General features: G+C 32.2%; 1 protein-coding gene and 1 long non-coding RNA gene across 3 annotated transcripts in view; one reads left to right on the plus strand and one right to left on the minus strand.

The window, feature by feature from the left end:
* The window catches only part of LOC105452849 (potassium voltage-gated channel protein eag), a 75,904-nt gene that overhangs the window by 4,442 nt on the left and 51,312 nt on the right, over nt 1–20,150 (plus strand). For both annotated transcript variants that reach the window (XM_011694342.1, XM_011694349.1), the window contains exon 2: nt 11,087–13,411. In XM_011694342.1, coding sequence (XP_011692644.1) covers nt 13,333–13,411 — 79 coding nt within the window. In that variant the 5' untranslated portion in view covers nt 11,087–13,332. The remainder of the gene's footprint in view (nt 1–11,086; nt 13,412–20,150) is intronic.
* The window catches only part of LOC105452843, an 8,373-nt gene continuing 2,605 nt past the window's right edge, over nt 14,383–20,150 (minus strand). The window contains exons 2-4 of the long non-coding RNA XR_974780.1: nt 19,316–19,439; nt 18,272–18,378; nt 14,383–15,382 (exon numbers count right to left, since the gene is read on the minus strand). This is a non-coding gene — a long non-coding RNA (uncharacterized LOC105452843). The remainder of the gene's footprint in view (nt 15,383–18,271; nt 18,379–19,315; nt 19,440–20,150) is intronic.

The following is a 20,150-nucleotide window of genomic DNA, read 5'->3' on the forward strand; positions in this document are numbered from 1 at the left end:
GCGTGCGTGCGTGCGTGCGTGCGTGCGTGCGTGCGTGTGTGTGTGTGTGTGTGTGTGTATGTGGGCAATAAACCATTTTTTTCAAGTTGTACAATTTTGAAGAGATAAATTTATATCATATTATTTGATTTTGTTTGCTTTTATTTCTTGTGATCTCTCCAGCCACTTTCTATGTATTTTGTCAAATAGATCGCGCTATGAATTTGTTTGCTTCCCGAGGGAAATCGAAGTTCGATGTATGTGTGTGTGTGTGTGTGTGGGTGTGTGTGTGCGCGCGCGCGCGCGCGCGCGCGCTCACATCTAGCGGAATAACTATAGCTTGTGTTCCACTTCACCGATTGCTACGATCCGATTTGTCATTTTCTTTTCGTATATGCATTTTTAAGTAACAATGACCTTATATTTTTAAATTAAATTAATTATGACATTTAATCACCAAAATTTGTGATATTTTATATTGTGGTACATTAAATTCAATCGATAAATTTCAGATTTTTGATGAATTATTTTATTTTATAACTGTGATTTACAGTAAATGTGATACACAGCCAAGTTACAGTTTAAATTTAAATTTTTATTTTTTGTAGTCGCGCGTATAGTATAAATTTTATCAATACCAAAAATGAATTTGGTTAAAAAGTTTTTGGATGATTTGTTGCGAGCAATATAACGATTTGTGTAATTAATTTGCGGAAGCAATATGTGATTATATAACTAATAAAGCTAATTTAAAAAAAATGTATTATTTTTTATATCTATTATTTGAATCGCAAATTTTATTCGGATTTTTATAATGTTTTGTTTCTATAAACATCAAAACAGAGTAGTATGAAAAATAAATTTGTAAAAGCCTGTTAAAGCTGTGGGTGATATAAAAGGGTGGAGAAAATAAACGAGTGTATTTATATGATCGTGAATTTTTAGCGCGGGCGCAGCGAAGTCGCTGTATAACGTTGCAGGATACAGTTTTTTGCATGAGCGTCATGTCATTCAAATATCGGATCGTGTCTGAAAATAGGCCAAGTGCATTACAAAGGAAAAAAAAAGTGAGAATTTAGCGAGCAATTCATTTTCGGAACATGTACGACGTATTTTTACATTTTATGTTTCGATTGTTTTTTTTCCGGTTTGACTCTGTATAATTTAATCCGGCGAGCTATTTATCTTTGCTGTGACAACTGTGTGTAACCTCACTTGAATATCTCACATATCAATCTTTGTAATGATGATCTTAGGTTAACGTTAGATATAATGAACACATTATGTTAACTCTTATAAGATTATATATCTTTACATTAAAATACATTTTTTTTTTAAATAGAAAAAATTGTTAATATTAGTGTATGGCAATATTTTTTGTTGAAAATATTAGAAATATATTTTCGATTTTGTTAGCTGATTTATTTAATGTGAGATTGTTAACATAATCATAATGCAAGGAATGTTTTCAGTCAGATTCTGAAGTAATTGTAGTATATTTTTAATGAAATACGTAAGAGTCATGGTAAAAATGATCTTTCGTATATCCCTAAAAAAATGAATTATTAGCACTTGGATTTATTTATTTACAAATATTGCATGTTTGTATCGTTTCATCCTAAAGACGAATAAGGCTTTAATCGAATAGCGCATTCTTATCTATTTTTTCAGATTTGTCATTAAACAACATTTATTTTATGACTTTTAATGACATTGTAGTATTTAATTGTAATATCGTGTTTTACATTTTTTTCCTAACAATGCAATCTCGTGATCGTTGTCTGGTAAATTCGATGCATACTTAAATGCCAAACCAAGCTCGCACTGTTCTGTAAAAGATGCAGAATAAGAAGTGTTTTTACATGTAGGAGGTTAAAACGACGACAGCAGTTGTCGGCAGCAGTCTTGACGCCATGGATTCTTTCGTCTTTTCGAAGGACATCGGAATTGTAATTCAACTTTTTCGATATTCCCCTGCTTCTCCACATTTCGCGTCGCGAAACATGCGCGACGTTATTTTTCAATATAATATTATCAGCACCACTTACAAGCAACGCGTTTTCGAGTGACGTCGGAAAGATGTATAACGATGTCTCTGGCTTGGATTTCGTGAAGACGTTAATCCTAGCATCTTTTTCACGCCAAACGAGATCATCTTCGTTGCATTCCGATGCAGTTAAAAAAATTTTACGACGTATTTTATTTTCACGACAGAGATAAATTGTACGTGATATAATCGGTATTAACAATGTGAATGCTTCAAGTAGGTACTTTGAATAATAGATGTAAATGTTTTAAGAAAACAGAAAAAGATACACACACACACACACACACGCACAAATTTTTTTTTAATTTAATTAGCAAACAACAAAAATGATAATAACGATATAAAATATAATATGAAAGTATCGTAAAGGTTGTCAATACAATGCAATTTGTTTTTAAAGAATTATAAGGAATTTAGATTCAGATTTTAAATATTTAGTTGCTCGTTTTTGCAAAATGTATATATATATATATATATATATATATATATATATATACATTTTGCAAAAGCGAGCAATCTGTATATATATATATATATACAGATGAAAATAGAGAAAATTTCGACTTGGACACTTTGTATTAAAATATTTTAATATAAACTAAATACTGTTAACTAAATAACTAAATACTATTAAAATAAACTAAAAATTTAAAAATAAAATAAATATTTTAATATAAAGTACAATAAACTAACGAAAAATTATTTACATCGAATTTTAAAAAACTTTATAATATGTATATCATCCTTGTATAAACTACGTCAAACGCGCTATGATGCGAAAGGTAAAAGGCTCGTTGAAAGCATCTTCTCTTGCAACTAGTAAAGAAGCAAAATGTGTTTTATTCTTATAATCTTTCAACCGTCTCGGGAGTCACTAATTTAAGCGATCGACCGGAATGCTTTGTCGAAAGTTTCTGCTTAAGCGCAGTTTTGGTGAGTTAACTTACAAAGTATTGATGAAAGAAAATTAAAGAAGAGTCCGAATACAAAACAAGTCTATAATATTACGATTTGATCGGTACATTTAATAAGATTGTAATTACTTTTAAGAATAATTATAATATGCTTTTGCAAATATTTTTTAATGGGATCTTTTTATGTATTATATATTACATTTTATAAACATCTTTTTATGTTATATGTTGTTATAAAAATGAGTTGTATTAACAACTATTTCGATCTCTGATTGTTAAAATAATTCCTCGAGAACCAGACATAATCTTGGCAGATATTCCTCATTGCTTACGCAGTTCAGGAGATCGTAGAATGTCAACAGGCGACTCACCGAACATTATTCGAGCGCGGGATAAATTCCTTCTGACAGTCGATGTAAGGTAAACGCGAAGGGAGGACGTGCCTTCATGTAGGAAAATCGATCAATATATGCTCCTTTGAAATGGGATGCCGCTTTCTCAAGCATATCGCAGCAAAATAATTTGGTTAAAGTAATGTTAATGGTGAATCGAGCCTTATCTAAGAAGTGAATGAAGATTCTTGTCGTTTATATAAAGATTAGAAAAAGCGAGAAGGGCCAAAAGGTAAAGAAGATGCATGTAAAAGTTATGCTTCTATCATCCGCGATTCCACGTGAATTTACACGCGGCCGTATGCTATTACTTACAACTGTAGATCGATGTAACTTCCCGATTATCGATCGCAATCGCGGCGTACGGGCCGATTCAGTATCTCGTTACAGGATGAAAGAAATAACTTCCAATGTTTGCGCGAGTTATTAATGGAGCAATTATTAGCTCAACATAGGAGCAGTTTCCTTCTTTTTCGTTTTGTGTGTGAATGTTCTCTACATGAGCCAATTACACAGTTCAGTTATGTGTAAAAAAAATCTCTTTTTAACTCATTAAGATTTTTAAATACTTCAAAATATTTTGAACATTGTGTCTATATATTTGTTCATCCACTTGTGTCCGTACATTCCGTTAATAACTCACCAACAGTCCTACGAGACAATGTGCGATAATCATTGATATCTACAATTGTATAATTAAAACAAAAGAAAAAGTATGCTCCAAGCATACATATATAGTTAACATAACAAAGTTCAATGCGCTAGTTAATTGAATATCTGTATTTTGTATTCATTTTATTCTTATTTCACTAGATTATTCATTATTAGATTATTATTAGATTGATTATTTTATTAGATTGATTTAGAAAATTATATATCAACAGTTTCCAACAATCTCAACAAAGTAACGCGGAATTACATGCAAATACCGCTTCATATTTAACAATTACACGTATAAAAGAAGAAAGTTATCTTTTGAAATAAGTTTTGCTTGCACTCGTTGAATTTTCTTACATTGTACAATACTTTGCCGTGACGTTTGGTGGAGCCATTTTCATTCAACGGCTCGTCTCAACGGGGTCATTCCGCGGTTACGTAGACGATGATGTGGACCACGAACTAAGAAAAGTACGATGCGAATCGATCGATCTCCAGAGAAGATGAAAAAGTCGAGAAAAGCATAGTACTGTGCCAAAAACGTCTCGATGACGATAGACATTTTATGTATTATATATATGTATATATATATATATATATACTCGTAACTTGCGTTTCTTCTGGCGAGACTGTCTAGTACATTCTCATTGTTAGTATAAGTTAAATTGCGTGATTAAACCAGACACACATACATTCTTTGTTAATATTATTAACAATAATTGATGCTGAATCTTAAAACTAGGATAAACAGATACGATACATAGTACGATAGATAGAAGTCCAGTAAATGCGTGACATTAAAGCATGTGCACATGTAACTTAAAATCCGTTTTAATATACAGTGTGTAGTATATAGATAACAATATACATATTTATTCTGTGTGACGAGGATACACCAAAAAATTACAAAAAAGTAACGTAAGGAGAAAATTAATATTTTTTTTCTTTCTTTGTATTTGTCACAGTACTATTATACTAAAAGCGAAATCTTTTTTTGTTAAAATTTATTTCTTACTTTATTTTACTAAATATAAAAAAAACAAAAATTAAAAATACATTGTTTTATCACAGATATACATATATTGAAATTTTAATTATATTGAATAATATTTACTACTGCTAAAATTTTTGCTATATCTATGTCTTATTTTATATATCTATACATATATCTATATTATTTACATCTTATTTTTACTTTATCCATTTTACTTTATTAAAATTTAGAAAATTTGAACGCTTGTTATTATTCCTATTATCAAAGAATGTTGAGATCGAATAATGGTATTCAACAAAAAGATCGAGATATGATGCAGTTTAGAATGATTCTGCAAATGTATTACCGCGCGTTTGAGGATTTGAAAAATACGTGAATGCGAAAACATAAAGTTTTTTTCCAATAATTTACATGACACTTGCTATAGAACAAAAGAACGATAACACTTTAGAGCCCAAATTTGCCTGTGAGGAAAACGTTTGAAATTGGTTCATCTTTATATTATTAGTGAATTCGAATACAAAGCTTAAAAATGTCCACAATATTGGAAACTTTGTGAAAACGCACTTTTTCTATACGAAACCATTGTTTTGTAACCAATATTTTCTAATGAACAAATATCTATAAACAAGAAAGAAATTTTTTTATTAATATTTTTGCACGATGCATAATAATTTGAACAATGATGTGCACGTAGAGAAAAGAAATGCTAGAGATGTGTCCATCAGTCACTGACTGCTCTATTCTCTTTTGTTTTCTCTGTCTCACTGAACGAGATGATGGAGAGGTAAAAGCGTTTAGCTCGCGAGCAAAGTGTTTAACAGACTTGCTGCAAAGCATAAGAGCAAGTTGTGAAATTTCGATAAAAATGAGCATGCGTCCTTTTCCCTTACTTCTTCCCTTTCTCTCCCTCCCTCCTTCTCCCCCCCCCCCTCTTTCTCTCTCTCGCTAATAAAAGAACACTTCTTTTGTCTACATTTATTTTTGTCTACATTCATTCATTAGAAAATATTGGCTGCAAAACGAGACTTTCATGTAGCAAAACTACGTTTTTACAAAGTTTCTCGCATTGTGGACAATTTTAAGCTTCATATTCGAGTTCACCAGGTGCAATAATATAAAAATTAACCGATTTCAAATGTTTCCCTCACAGGCAAATTTTGGCTTTAAAGAGTACAACCGTCCAGCTATAATGGTATCATAAAAAGACGAGCGTTTTTATTTGATTATTATATGCAATGCAATATAGATATTAAAGCCAATTGGCCGTTGCGTCCTTATGCGGATTCAGGCTTTTTTAGCGTGAAACTAAGTTAATCGATCGTGTGCGAACTACTTTTCCACTTTAGGCCGACCTTCGAGCGATATTAGAATTCTTGTAAATCCGGGCGAACTCGGCCTCTCTTTTCTAATATTGGTAACATTTGCCTGCACGCGAGGCATAAGTGCATTTATCCTGTAAACTAGGACAAATTGGAAATGTCACATAACGACGAGGACATCAACGATGATATTGAAGACAACGGTGTCGAGGTTGCAAAGAGTCAACATTCTGTTTTCGGTCGTTTTCGCATTAACTTAAAAAAACCGAATCTTTAAATATGAACATATAAATTATCACGGATTTAAAATTGCTTGAATGTGTTTACGTTTGTTTCTATTACTAAGATTATCATGTAAACTTACGTTTATATGCCTTATTATGGAATTTCTAGATTTAAAAAATGACATATATTTATTATCATATTACACATGCGCGTATGTATGTAAAAGTGAAAAAAATTCATACGTCACATTAATACGATACATTGTTTCATTTAATTAATAGGAAAATGAGCTTTGTTCGATATTGTGTCGTTATTTAAATTCATTATTTATACGTATTACTTGTAAATTTAATTTATTACTAGGCATTTATGATAGAAAGCATCCTGCTTTAATAAGATTCATGATGGTTTCATAATATTCAAAAGATAGACTTTTTTTTAACTTGAACACCGATAGTGCCACTCGAACTTCTTCTTCGGCATGCATCTTGGCATCCATTTAACCTGTCCCTTCAACTAACACTTGGACTCCTTTTCTTCAACGCTTTGAGTAACCTTTTTACGGAAAAATTACGCAATGATCATTTGAACTTATAAAGAATAAATCTTGACTATTTTCTTTAGCGATTCATTATTTGTAAATATTTGTCGTGAGAACTTCAATTGTCTTTGATTGAAGCTTTCTTTATATTGAAAAACGATTTATCTTCCCTAGATAAATTCAATTGAATTGTTAATTTTGATTCTCCGTACTGCAATAATTTATGATATTGATGCAAATATATGAGTAGATAATAATTTTAGTTAGAAAATTTGTGTGTGTGCGACAAAGAGTAAGAGAGAGAGAGTGAGAGAGAGAGAGTGTGTGTGTGTAAAAAATAAAAAAAAGGAAGGTTTCTAAACTTAACTGTAGCATAAGTATGCATTTTAAAGGTTTGTACGTTGTTCTCTATTTCCGATAATCTATAATTACTGTAAATGGGGTAGACCAATAAGAATCATTATTATTCTAGTTTAAATAATAGTAATATTGTCTTTCTAAATATTCAATGATTTGTGTCACACTCGTATTTTCCTTTTCATCTTACAATTAGAAGTATACTTTAAGTATCATCTAGACTGAAAAACTTTCGATATCACTTTGATAAATAGTATTATAACATTCAGCGCTATAAATTTTCTAAGTAAAATTGATCTGCACATTAGATAACTAACAATCTTCTACCTATCAATCCGTATCAATACATATAAAGTTTTATAAATTGCAAATATAATAATTAAGAAAATAAATATGTTCATAATATTCACTTACTATTAAGTTAAATCAAACTGTGCAGTTAAAATCTATCTAAAAACTAGATATTTCAAGATATCATGCAAAACATCTTGTTATTTGGCATTGTTTGCTTAACTTTATTTTTATAATAAAAAATTTAATTTTTATTTTTATTTCGAACTTATTTGGCATGCTGCCTAATATTCGAAAATAATCATCGGATTTCCTCCAATTTTCATTACAAGAATCAACTGCCTTTTGAAGAACAGACATCTTCAGACATCTTCAAAACTTCTTTCGTCGATTTTCCCACAGCAAGTACTTGTAAGATAATGAATGTCAAGATGCATTGCCTCTCTCGTCTTATCGTGAAAATCAAGCGGCAAACGCCAACTTTGTGGCTTGCATAAAGCGAAGTTTTGCTCTTTGCAAACTTTGAGCGTAGTCACTCTGATTTGCTTTTTGTTTAAAACATGTATTCAGATATACAATATATAATATACATATATGTATATTGTAGAAATCAATTGATATTTATATAATTTTACAATATCTTTTAGTGTAATTAATCAACGGTGTGATAATCGATAAGTAAAAAAAAATAAGAAAGTTGTATTTATTATTACATCATATATTTAATTACATAATATTGTATATTTATATACAATATTATTTGTTTAAATTGTTAAATATACATCACCATATAAATATACTATAATCATATCTATATAAAGTGATAGACTATTATTTCTTACATATTTTATTGCTCACAATATTTACGAATATGTAATACGGATCCGTGTTTTCGGTCCATGCATTTCGTAATCTTGTATCCGTGATAAAATAATCGATCAGCATATATTGCGTAATGAAAAACATTAACGAGTCTTTCTCGCATTTGCGATAACCAGCAACATATGCGAAAATCGCAATATTTTGCAAAAAGCATGACTATCCGAAAACGCAGATTTGACATTGTCATACATGTTTGCATTTTGCTGATTTTAAGAAAACAATAGAATTAGAAAAAAGATCGATTTTATTTTCAAAAAAATTGCGCAAAAAACAAATATATTATACATATGTACACAGAATAAGAATAAATAAAATTTTAAGTGTTTTTCCGAACGGTTTTATTTTAATACGACATTAGTAATTGCAATACTAAAAATAGAAATTTATTTTGTAATTAGCGGAGTTTTTGTTAATTATTAATTATTGAATACTTATTTAAGCGATACTTAAATTACATACACTTTTTTTGTGTTTGTTCTTTATTTGAAATATTTTTTATATAGCGTTTATAATAAAATATACTTATACTTAAAATATGAGAGGGAAAGAGAATGAATGATTTTATGTAGTAAATTTATAGAATCAAAAATTTAGACTATAGATTTATAATATCAATGATTTATAATATGTATGTACGTGTGTATATGCGCGCGTGTATGTCTCAAAGGTGATATATAGTGTGAAAACGGTTTATATAGACGCTATAGTGTTGGAAAATTTAAGAGGTCAATCGAGGTTTAATTCACAATATTGTCATCTATAGCTGTCTATAGATTGCATCATTTAAATTTATGTCTCTAAACAGTCTAAATCCACTTTACATGAAAGTGGTAAAGCGTTGCGAAATTATTAGAATGCACGGTTTAGGTATAACAGTAGGTAGGTGTAAAGTATCATTTTGTTTCAATCGATTTAAAATTAAACATGAAAGAACGCGGGGTCTATACGCGCGCGCGAAAAGAAATAATCGAAGCTACCTTGTCCTGCTACAACAATAATCGCAGCTGTGTGATTTAGTATGTCCAACGCAATTGAAGGGAATCTTATCACGTGCGTTACCTAGCGCACGTTATGCCCTCAATTATACTCACAACTCACAAGTATTCCTCTTGAAAGTTGGTATTACTTACGTAGCGTTGTTTTCTAAAAGTTTTATCTTTTATTTCAAGGCAATTGGAAAAAAAGTATGTATGACTGATAAATTACGCGGCGGACTTTATTATGATGTTGCTCGGATTAAAATGACATCGTAATAGTGTTCAATCGAATCGCAAGTCTATATCGAACAATTTCGTTTGCCACTTCTATCTTAACTGTCATATCCATGACTGTTAGACTGTCTACCTCTATATTTGATAGCGTATATGTCTTAAATAGTTAGAGGTTAGTCAGCTCTAAGTATTCTTTAACACGTTATTCATAGTTCGAGTAGCGCACGCAGTTAATGCTAATCAAAAAATTGTAATAGAGAATAATCTAAAATGATCAAACTTATTTGACATTGCATAATTAAATTGTTTTATGTAAAAAAAATAGTAAGACTTATTTTTTTACTTGAATTTGTCAAAAGTTTGAGAATACGAAACAAAAATGCTGTTATATTTACGTAATTGAACAAAATATGCCATATTATATGCTCTATATACAATACATACTTTCTACGATCGACCACACTCCCTCCCCTGAGCATATGTTGGATAGAAAATAGATAGCTAGAGTTCGCTGATTCTGCAAAACACACATAATATACATATGTGTGTTTGTACATTTTTTCTGAAAATTTATAAACCGATTTTATAGCAAAGTTGCTATTTTTAGAATTAAAATAAATGACGCAATAGCGATGCGCTTGCATATGAATGACGAAACCGAATCGGAAAGTTCTCGGATGACATTAAAAGTTCAACTGCGATTGCTATATTTCTTCCGGCGCGAGAAAGTTATATTAGTAGGGACAATCGCAAACTAGATGAAGCCGATTTTCGCAAATCGAGTTTCTTCTCTCAAATAAAACGCTTGCTTCACAGATTCAGAAAATCAAATAATATATCTTCTCAACAATTTATATCAATAGATAATATCTGTTAATATTATACCTTTCAACAGCTCTATTATCGCAAGATACAATATTAATGGATGTTATTAAATCTTATATGCTAAATTTGATTGTGTAACAATTAAAAGAAAACATCATTAAAAGGGATCTCGAATTGCGAGATTACGTATTCCAGATTCAGTTCACATCTGTATTTTAAATACGATAATCATTAATCGGCATGCAATTTGTTTGAGCTGGAAATTATAAGATTCACACACACACACACATAAATATTATTAAGCATCAAGATCTATTTTAACTGTTTTCTTAGCGTTTTCTAATCTTGGTTATTTGAATTTTTCGCGGCCAATTCATACTAATGTTTATTGTGTACGTTATATATTTTTTCATAATTTATGAACAATTATCTTTTTTTTTTGCTTACAGCCCCTCGTTGCTACCATCATTTGGACAGTTTCAATTACTAACGATTTGACATCAATCATCAGAAGATTTTTTGTAAACGAGAAACCGACAAGGGCAAAGCCAAATCGCCCTGGAATATACGTTAAGACTTGCCGAACGAGAATTGCATGATCGAATCGGCGATATCCTGCAAGTGCTTCTCATTGTGAGATAGCACATTCCCGCGAAATAATCATGTGACTGTCGACATCTCACATCCAACCGATCTCTACCGAGGGATGTTCTCCTCCGCGGATACCGCCTGCACGGACGCTGAGGAGGACGCCGAGGATGTGGAGAACGACGTCGCGGGTACAACGGCGCAGTCGTCACGTTACCTGTCGTCGTCGTCATCGTTGTCGTCGTCGTCGTCGTCGTCGTCGTTGTCGTCGTCGTCGCGAATTCGTCACCGTCGCCGCGAGAGCGATTACTTGGAAGGATTGCGGTTAAATGGGTCATCGGTCGTGTATCGTCCGCCATCGTCCGACGACACTTCCGGGAGCACTGTCGAGGACTCACGCCCATCGATGTCTTGGGCGCGCGGATAAGAAGAGGGCATCGTCCCGCTGGTCCCGCTCACCACGATCGACAACACACGTGATCATCTTCGAGGGACGGTCAGGTGGATCGATCGGCGCCGCACTCCGATTGATCATCCACCTCCTCCTCGTTCCTCGCGACGGCTCGATTGTCAGACTCTTCCAGCCGATATTTATTCCGCACGGATTCGACGAATTGTACGATCGCGTCCACGAACGAGCGACTGTTGGGCCGATCGTTAGATCGGTTTGTCGACCACGGTCGACAATAACGATCAGTGGTGTTTTTGAGACGAGGTCAGGAAAGTCGATAAACGAATTCGCCGAATCGAGCGTGCGCGGTCAGGCACGTGTGACTGGAATTTCGAATGAGTATCAAACGTGCAAATCGATAAACGAATTTGAAACGCGCTCGAGAATCCTCGAAAGGCCAGGTGGACCATCGACCAGCAACGCGCCAGTCGCCGCTGGTGTTGAGCGGTCCTTTGGGTCACTACTAATCCTCTCGAACATCATCGGCTTCCCCGTTGAATTGTCAATCCGATTTGTAAAATCGACCTGGCGAAAGAATAATAAAAACTGGCTCGAAAGAATCGTCGATTTCAAGAAACGAATCTCGATAATCGCACGACTGATCTTCGCCTTCCATCGATTATCAAACGAGCAAACAATTATACGTGTTGAACACGTGTCAATTTTCTTAGATAAATTGAGCGAACCAGTAAATCACTTTTTTCAACCAGCTATTCTCAAGACGATCAATTTCTACGAAACGATCTGTTTTTCCTTCTTCTCGTCGAGAAAATCGTTGATACACATAGCTGCCCCATTCCGAGCTGCCGTGATGATGTCAGGAAGGAGGACGTCGTTCAGGTGACGAAAAAAGTCGTCGCTCCCACCTTCGCCATTATTTATCGAAGAATCATCGACGGAAGCTTTTTTCAACTTCCATGCGATCGTTTAATGGGATAGTAAACGACACGAGGATCCACGGCAAGAAAAATCTCTCAAGAAATTCGCCTTTGTTTTTTTTTTGTTACTCGCAAGTTTCGGTTGATAGAAAAATCGTGGACACAGCCGTGATAATCTTTAATGCCGAAACAAAACGCCAAAACCGAATCAAAACTTGTTCCATAAGTTCTATAAGCAACAAAAAAAGTCTTATTGATTTGTCGAAAGTAATTGAGAAACGAAAAAAATGAGAAACTATCAAATTTTTTCTGTCAAGAGTGCTGCGAAATCATTTTATTACTGCGAAATTGTAAAATTCTTCTAAAAAAACTAATAATGAGTGCTTTTGCTTCAAAGAGTCACTTGTACGCAGTTACATAAAACCGCGTTAAAATTGTTTTAATGTATTCCAAACTTTTCCCGTGTAAGTGCTGGTGCAAATCGTACGATATCAATCTAATGAATTGTATGGTGAATCGTCACGTTCGAGTGTTATCACAAATGATTCCAAGTGCGTGAGGTGTGTCATCATTTTGTTACATGTATATCAAAAGATATACCTGAGGTGAATTACTAGTGAATTACAGCGAATGAAAAGAGAAAGAGAAGACGAGAAAATACGAAGAATTTTCGTTATGTGTCGCAGGCGGCTTATAATCATTCTAGCCGGCACAAGCTGGCCGAGATCCTGATAGCCATCGCAGCGACCAGGATCCGGGACCATTCAATAAAGAAAGGATGCCAGGGGGGCGTAGGGGCCTAGTAGCCCCCCAAAACACGTTCCTGGAAAATATCATACGACGGAGTAGCAGTCAACGTAAGTTTTTGTTTTTTCTTGCATTGTCGAAATATTGAAAAATAGATAAATCGATAAGTATATCCAAAAAAAGATGATAAATTCTTTAGCTATTGTAATATGTTAGACAGATTTTTGTGGAAATTTTTTAAAGCGCGTGCGCATTAATTTTTCGAATTATACGTGATTGATAAATAAAGAATCTTTATACACTGTTGAAGAAGCTAAATAGATAATAAAACACTTTTTAATTAATTTTACTATAAGTTTGTTTGATAAAATTTAATTTAAAATTTAATTATAAAGAAATATGATATTAAATATTGAGAGATTAAGACAATTGTCTGCGTGTGAGCTTCCGTCAATATAGTCTTGTCAGTGAAAAGATTAATGTCAAATAACAGTAAGCAAGTCATAAAATTATTTAAAAATTTTATAAAAATCTCATAATTTTAGCTTTAGTAAATGCATATAAAGCTTTTTAATTTATAATTGAGAATTCCGATAGAATAAAGGAGTAAGTAGAAGTGCAGAATTTTGTTATTTTTTTTATAAGTAATTTTTAATTTTTATATTAACCAGTTTGATGATGCAATTAATTTTATTTATTTTGGGAAAATGAGATAATCGTAGTGATACATGTTAATATAATTTGTCATTCTTACACATATATTTGTTTAAAATAAAGACAGAAATTATGTGTTATTTATTATACGAATTAATATTCTATATTATAATTTTGCATAATTAAACGAGTATTTGGAATTAATAATAATTTTGCTATTGTCGCGTGCAGATTTTATAGTATACAGTAACATTTCATATTACCATGTTACAAATTTAAACATTATAAATAAACCTTTTGGCAGTTACGGAAGGATTAAATCAAGCATGTAATTTAATATCGATTTTCCTAATTGGAATGTGTCTTAAATTTCCGGCATCTGCAGAAATTTCTCATATTCATACACGTTCGAAAATAGCAACAGCAATCGAGTTGACAGCGAATTTATTTAGTTGTTTTGCGATTAAATTAGCATTTTCTGTTTTTAAGAAAGGTATGCGCAAAATATATCACGTACAAATATTTCAAGTACCATTATAACCAATGATGTCATTATAACCTTGCAACTAAAATTTTGAAACTTAGAATTGATTAAAAGTTCAGTATTCATCAAAATTACATAGCTTCTGATTTTATTTCTATACTTAACTCATCAGAAATACTACTCATAGGTCGATATCGAATACAATTGCAAAAATCATCATATAATATAATCTGACATATAATATTATATAACGATATCCTTAAGAAAAAGAGTTCCAAAAAACTGATTGCTGTATCAGTAACTGATAATACAGCAACCTTACTTAAGTTACTGATACAGCAATCAATTTTTTTTTCTTAAGGATAATTTTATATTTTTCATTTAAAATACATATTATTATAATTTAATAAACATACAGTAAAATAAAGTTCCTAATAAGTCGATTTAAAGCTATACATGATGAGAAGATTATATGTGCAGAATATGTGCAGGATTATTTTAATCCCAAAATTGCAAATGGCTAAGTAAAGAGGTTTAACGTATTGCGGCGAGAAATTATATTTATATAATAATGAAATAATTATAATTTTATTAATAAAGGGGGAAAAAGAAGTTTATTTACTAATCCATCGCGTGACTAAACTATACGAAATTTCTATAGCTTTCGTTGGCGTTTGTCATATTTACGCGAAGTATCAGGAGAAACCAAGGAAAAGACCTTTTTATAGAGGCCGCGGAGACTCTTAAATTTCCTTTGACATGGAAGATATCCTGCTATGAAATCCCTTGCCATTTCTTCTTAAGGATAATAAATCGCATTTATCTTCGAGTGCTGCGCACGCATCATACAGGGTTATCACTTATCAGTACGCTTCTTTTCGTATCTTTGCGTGACGATGCTCCGATGTAGATTTATTTACAGACTCTGTTCTCCCAGAAACTGCTTTATATAACGAGAAAAACGAGGATCATATTAGTAAACAGTTTATAGTAACATTATCACTTTTGACTAACAGCTTTTGCGTACAATTACTCAATGTTCGAAAGATTTATATAAAATTTTGAGTTAGCATCAATCACATGATGATTATGATTGAGAATAATAAAAACAAAATAGTTTCTAATGATATAATAGTTATGATTATGTGCCAGTTAACATCAATGGATATTTTTTCACGGATTATTATAAATCTCTCTGAATTCATTATTGAAACAAATCTCATATCACCATTGATTTCATTTGATAAAGAAATGTGATGATAATTTTGGTTAATATTGCGTCTGATTTTACGCGAGCGAAACTTATATCAGACTAGATAGAAGATAAGGAAGAGGACAACAAGGGGATTTATATCAATTTATGATATCAAGCGTACACTTTAATAAAGTTACAATTACACTGTTACAAAGAGATCGTAAAGCCACTGCCGCAGTGAGTTACGCTGCAGTAATAATGTAATGGTATGGGAAATTATTAGCGATAATGATAATGCATATTTTCAACGACCCACTGCCCCGGAAGTAAATTACGCAGGGCTGCTGATGTCGATATGCGGAACCTGGCGAATAACGATGGGCCCGCTGCGCGCACGCGTGTGCAATATCTTTTTGATGCATTATCGTGATTGAAAATCATCAGCCAGGAAAATAATTTATATTCGCGAGACGAGGTCTGAACTGTCTACCATCCGTTAAACCAACGCCAGCTACTTGTCAACCGTACGAAACGTTTTGTGCCGCCGCGCTGCATAGAGCGTGGTGACTGATATGTCAATATGTATCTCGCGTATTGTATATTAGATCGGTAAAAAAGTTTTTTTCAGCTAGTTTTTCTGCAATTATTAATGGAATTGGATCCATCCGGTGGAAGAAAATGATCCATTGCATTCAATCAATGCTTTTAAAAACATTTACATGTTTTGATGTTGACTCTTGCAGAGTTTTTTTTAAAGAAAAATTACATAACGAATAATAATTCTGATTTACTCTAATTGATCTGTATTATACATTTGATTATACACATGTAGTACATGTTCACAGCAGACACGGTGTCGAGATCGCTCCGTGTACTTATACGTGAGCCAATAAATTATAATATTAGTCCCCGAGATAATATATAGTATTATATAATAACTTTTAATAACTTTGAGGACTTTATTGAAGATTTTTTCAATTTAACTTACGTTTATCTGCGACACGAATAATTGTATTGAAAAAGAAATTGAATCTTTTGTATACCAAAAGAGATAATTAAATGTTTTGATGAATTTTTCTTAAAAAAAAAATCTTTTTAATTTTACGTACTCATACATACATATATACATATACATTGGTCCAAAAAATTAAAGGATCACTTTTTCTCAGTAAATTTTTGTCCATTTTTAAACTTTAGTTACTCAGCAAATAATTGACGTAAAATATATAGATCAAGAAAGGATTTTACAGGGCAAACTCTCTACTATGAGATGCCTTTATTCAATTTTTATTCATTTTAACACTCAAAAGTGTAATCAACTTCGAATGAAGACATATTTGACAATTTGAAATCTCAAAATTTGTGGTCTTCCACCGGCTAATAAAACAATTGGCGAAAATAATCATTTAAATTGCAATATTTTGCTAAATAATCGGCAAAGGAAAAAGATTTTTTTTTCATTTGAAACAGCAAAGTCCGTACTTTGAGATGGTACCAATGATTATTTTTGCCAATTTTTTTGTTAGGCGGTAGAAGATAACAAATTTTTAGATTTTTTATGTCATTGCGTTTTCATTCAAAGCTAATCACACCTTTGAGTATTATAAACTGAGTAAGAATTAAACAAAAGCGTCTTATAGTAGAGAGTTTGCCCTCTAAAATCCTTGTTTGATCTATTTTTTATATCAACTATAGCATTACAAACGCATGCTTCGCGCGCGTTATTTAACACTTTTTACTACAATTTACAATTACACATTAACTTCAATACACGCAACTGTAAAAATGACAGTCACTCACAAAGACATCCAACTTCCTTCTTTTTTTCCTATCTAAAAATCACAGCCGCTTACACGAAGTAAGCGCAGTGAGACAACCAGCATCGCCGCGGAAAAGCGACAACAATAAACTTCGAGAAATGCGAGTAATCGACTTTACATGCATTTTTTTAAATAGGAGGATTAATCGCTGAGTAATCAAAATTTAAAAATAGACAAAAATTTACTGAGAAAAAGTAATCCCCTAATTTTTTTAACCAGTGTATTATCTTTATTTTATTGTATATTGGGTATCTCTTTATGCCTAGCTTTAGGGAGTGCTCAGAGGATCTATAATTTTCATAAAATATTCATGGCACGTCGATGCGACATCGTCGATGACGTCCAATTGTGAATTAATTTAACCGCTATAATCCTATCATTTACCCAAATTGTTTTGCGGTCTCTTTCAAAGCAAATCTATTCTATTTTATTAATCATGAAACTAAACGTTTTAAAAATTGTCACGACGAATTGTAATTCTGTTACGTTGTGTATGTATATATGTATACGTCTTATACGAAGACTCGCGAAAATGGATGAAAGCAGAATTATTAAACTACGAAAAAAGCGATAAAATCTTATTAGATCTAGGAAGGAATAAAATATAGTTGCGGGAAAGCATATGCCGGGGAAACACCTCTTGAAGAGAAATGATTGCGACAGACGACTGAGTTCAGTTAGCATGTTTTACTTGTTACAAGCTTTGCAGCGCTTTGAAACTCGGGGAAAGTTGGAAAAGCGTGCCATATGCTACCTATATGTTAGCTATATGTGACGAGTTTATGGCGCTGTTTTTACATTTTTTTCGCACACTTACTTGTAAATAAAAGAGATTTGCTATCGTGACAAATTGAAGATTATCCTTCATCGAGCTGAATTGTTATATTTAACCACTGCTGTCTGCATTCAAATTCTTGCATTTTGCTGCAAATTTACATATCTATATTTGCATTATGTTATAGATAACGCAAATGGATAATATGATATTGACATAATAATATTAGTTTTAGTTAGAAGTACTGAATATTTCTAATAATAGATAGTAATAATAGTTAATAATGCAGCAAATAGTTAATGGATAATTAATAGTGAAATTCGAGAAACAGTTGGTGAATGCCATAAATAAAATTTATTTAATATAAATAAATTTAAATTACAATAATAAAATGCAAATAAAAGGCGTAAGCATTCGCGTTGCTTATTTAATTTAAGAAGATATGCAGATGTCAAGGTGATTAAACTTGATAAGTTCATCAACTTTGCTATGTTACAGTTTCCATGAAAATTTTGCAGATTTAATTTTCAATTAAATAAATATCAAATTGAAACGAAGGTTTGAAGATCAACTATTTGATTAAGATACATTTCCGCGTATCAGATAATAGAAAAAATTAAAACATCTCTATCTATATGCTTTGCATGGATATAGTTTTTTATTTTATTAAAACGTATTTTGTATATTATGATGTTCGTGTTTTTAATAAATTGATAACAAGAATGTAAGTAAAACTACTAGCAAAAAAAAAAGAATGGTATTGCAATTTTATCAGTAAGTGAGATAGATAATAGTGTTGGATGTTTAATGTTGGATAGTTTTATTAAAATATGTGTGTATCAGTTTTTGTTTCTAATTCCTTAAAATAAACAAGCATATATTTTAACACAAAGTTAATTATGCAAAGTATGTACACGCGGCATAAATTATTTTACTTCACACTTCGAATGTCGAAACAGTCAATGTTATAGTTTGAATTGCAATTTTATACTTGACCTAGTATAACTTCTTTTAGTTCATGAGCTTACCCCCTTGCCCTCCCCCCCTCTGCGCGCGAACATCGATTCCAAGATATAACTTGCCAACCTGTTTTTTTATTCTTTAACCTTGAAAACACATTTCTCTCAGGGCCAGTGCGAGCGTATCGTATTGTGTCGGGTGCGCGATTCTTTGGACGATTAATATTATCCCATTTCGTTCGAAGGAGAGCCTGCGGGATTCCGGCGCCCAAAAAGATCAGATAGTGTCGATAAATGTTTTATAAACAAAATAGTACCGCTTTCTTTTCTGATAGGAAAAATCATCTTTCCCTGTACAATCTCGGTATGCAAAGATTAACATAAATATAAGTGTATTCTGTTTCTTCGTAAAAGTTATCGAAAGAAAAAATTATTACAGTAGAAAAGGAAATAAGTAGATCAGACTCACAGATTGGCACAGGTTGGCGATCGGATTTTGCACACCGTGTGTGTATGTGTGTATGTTTTACACACGCCCGCACGCACACAATGTGCAAAATCTAATTGCCAACCTATAGTACACATCGGAAATGCCGACCATACATGAGAAAAATACAAGGGTTATTTTAAAATGCTGTAACTTTGTGAAAAAAAATCGTAGCAACTTGTTTTTTTTTTCAAATTAAAGAGAAAGGTTCAAACTTTATGACGCTGTAAACCGCATCCCCAAGAAAAATTTCAGCAAATCTGTGCATTCTGTTAAACTTTGCAATTTTCAGTATGGTAACCATGCTCTCAGATTTAAGAGTTTACAGTATCAGGGGTGCATTAAATTTAAAATCGACCCATAGTACCTTCAAGTAGAGATTTCAAACTTTTATTTGAAAAAAAGTTCATCATTCTATAATGATTTTTCGCGGAGTTACCGTTAGTCAAAGTTGACCAAAGATCGGAAGAGCACA

This window comes from Wasmannia auropunctata, unplaced genomic scaffold, assembly GCF_000956235.1.
Source record: "Wasmannia auropunctata unplaced genomic scaffold, wasmannia.A_1.0 LD336106.1, whole genome shotgun sequence".
NCBI lineage: Eukaryota > Metazoa > Arthropoda > Insecta > Hymenoptera > Formicidae > Wasmannia > Wasmannia auropunctata.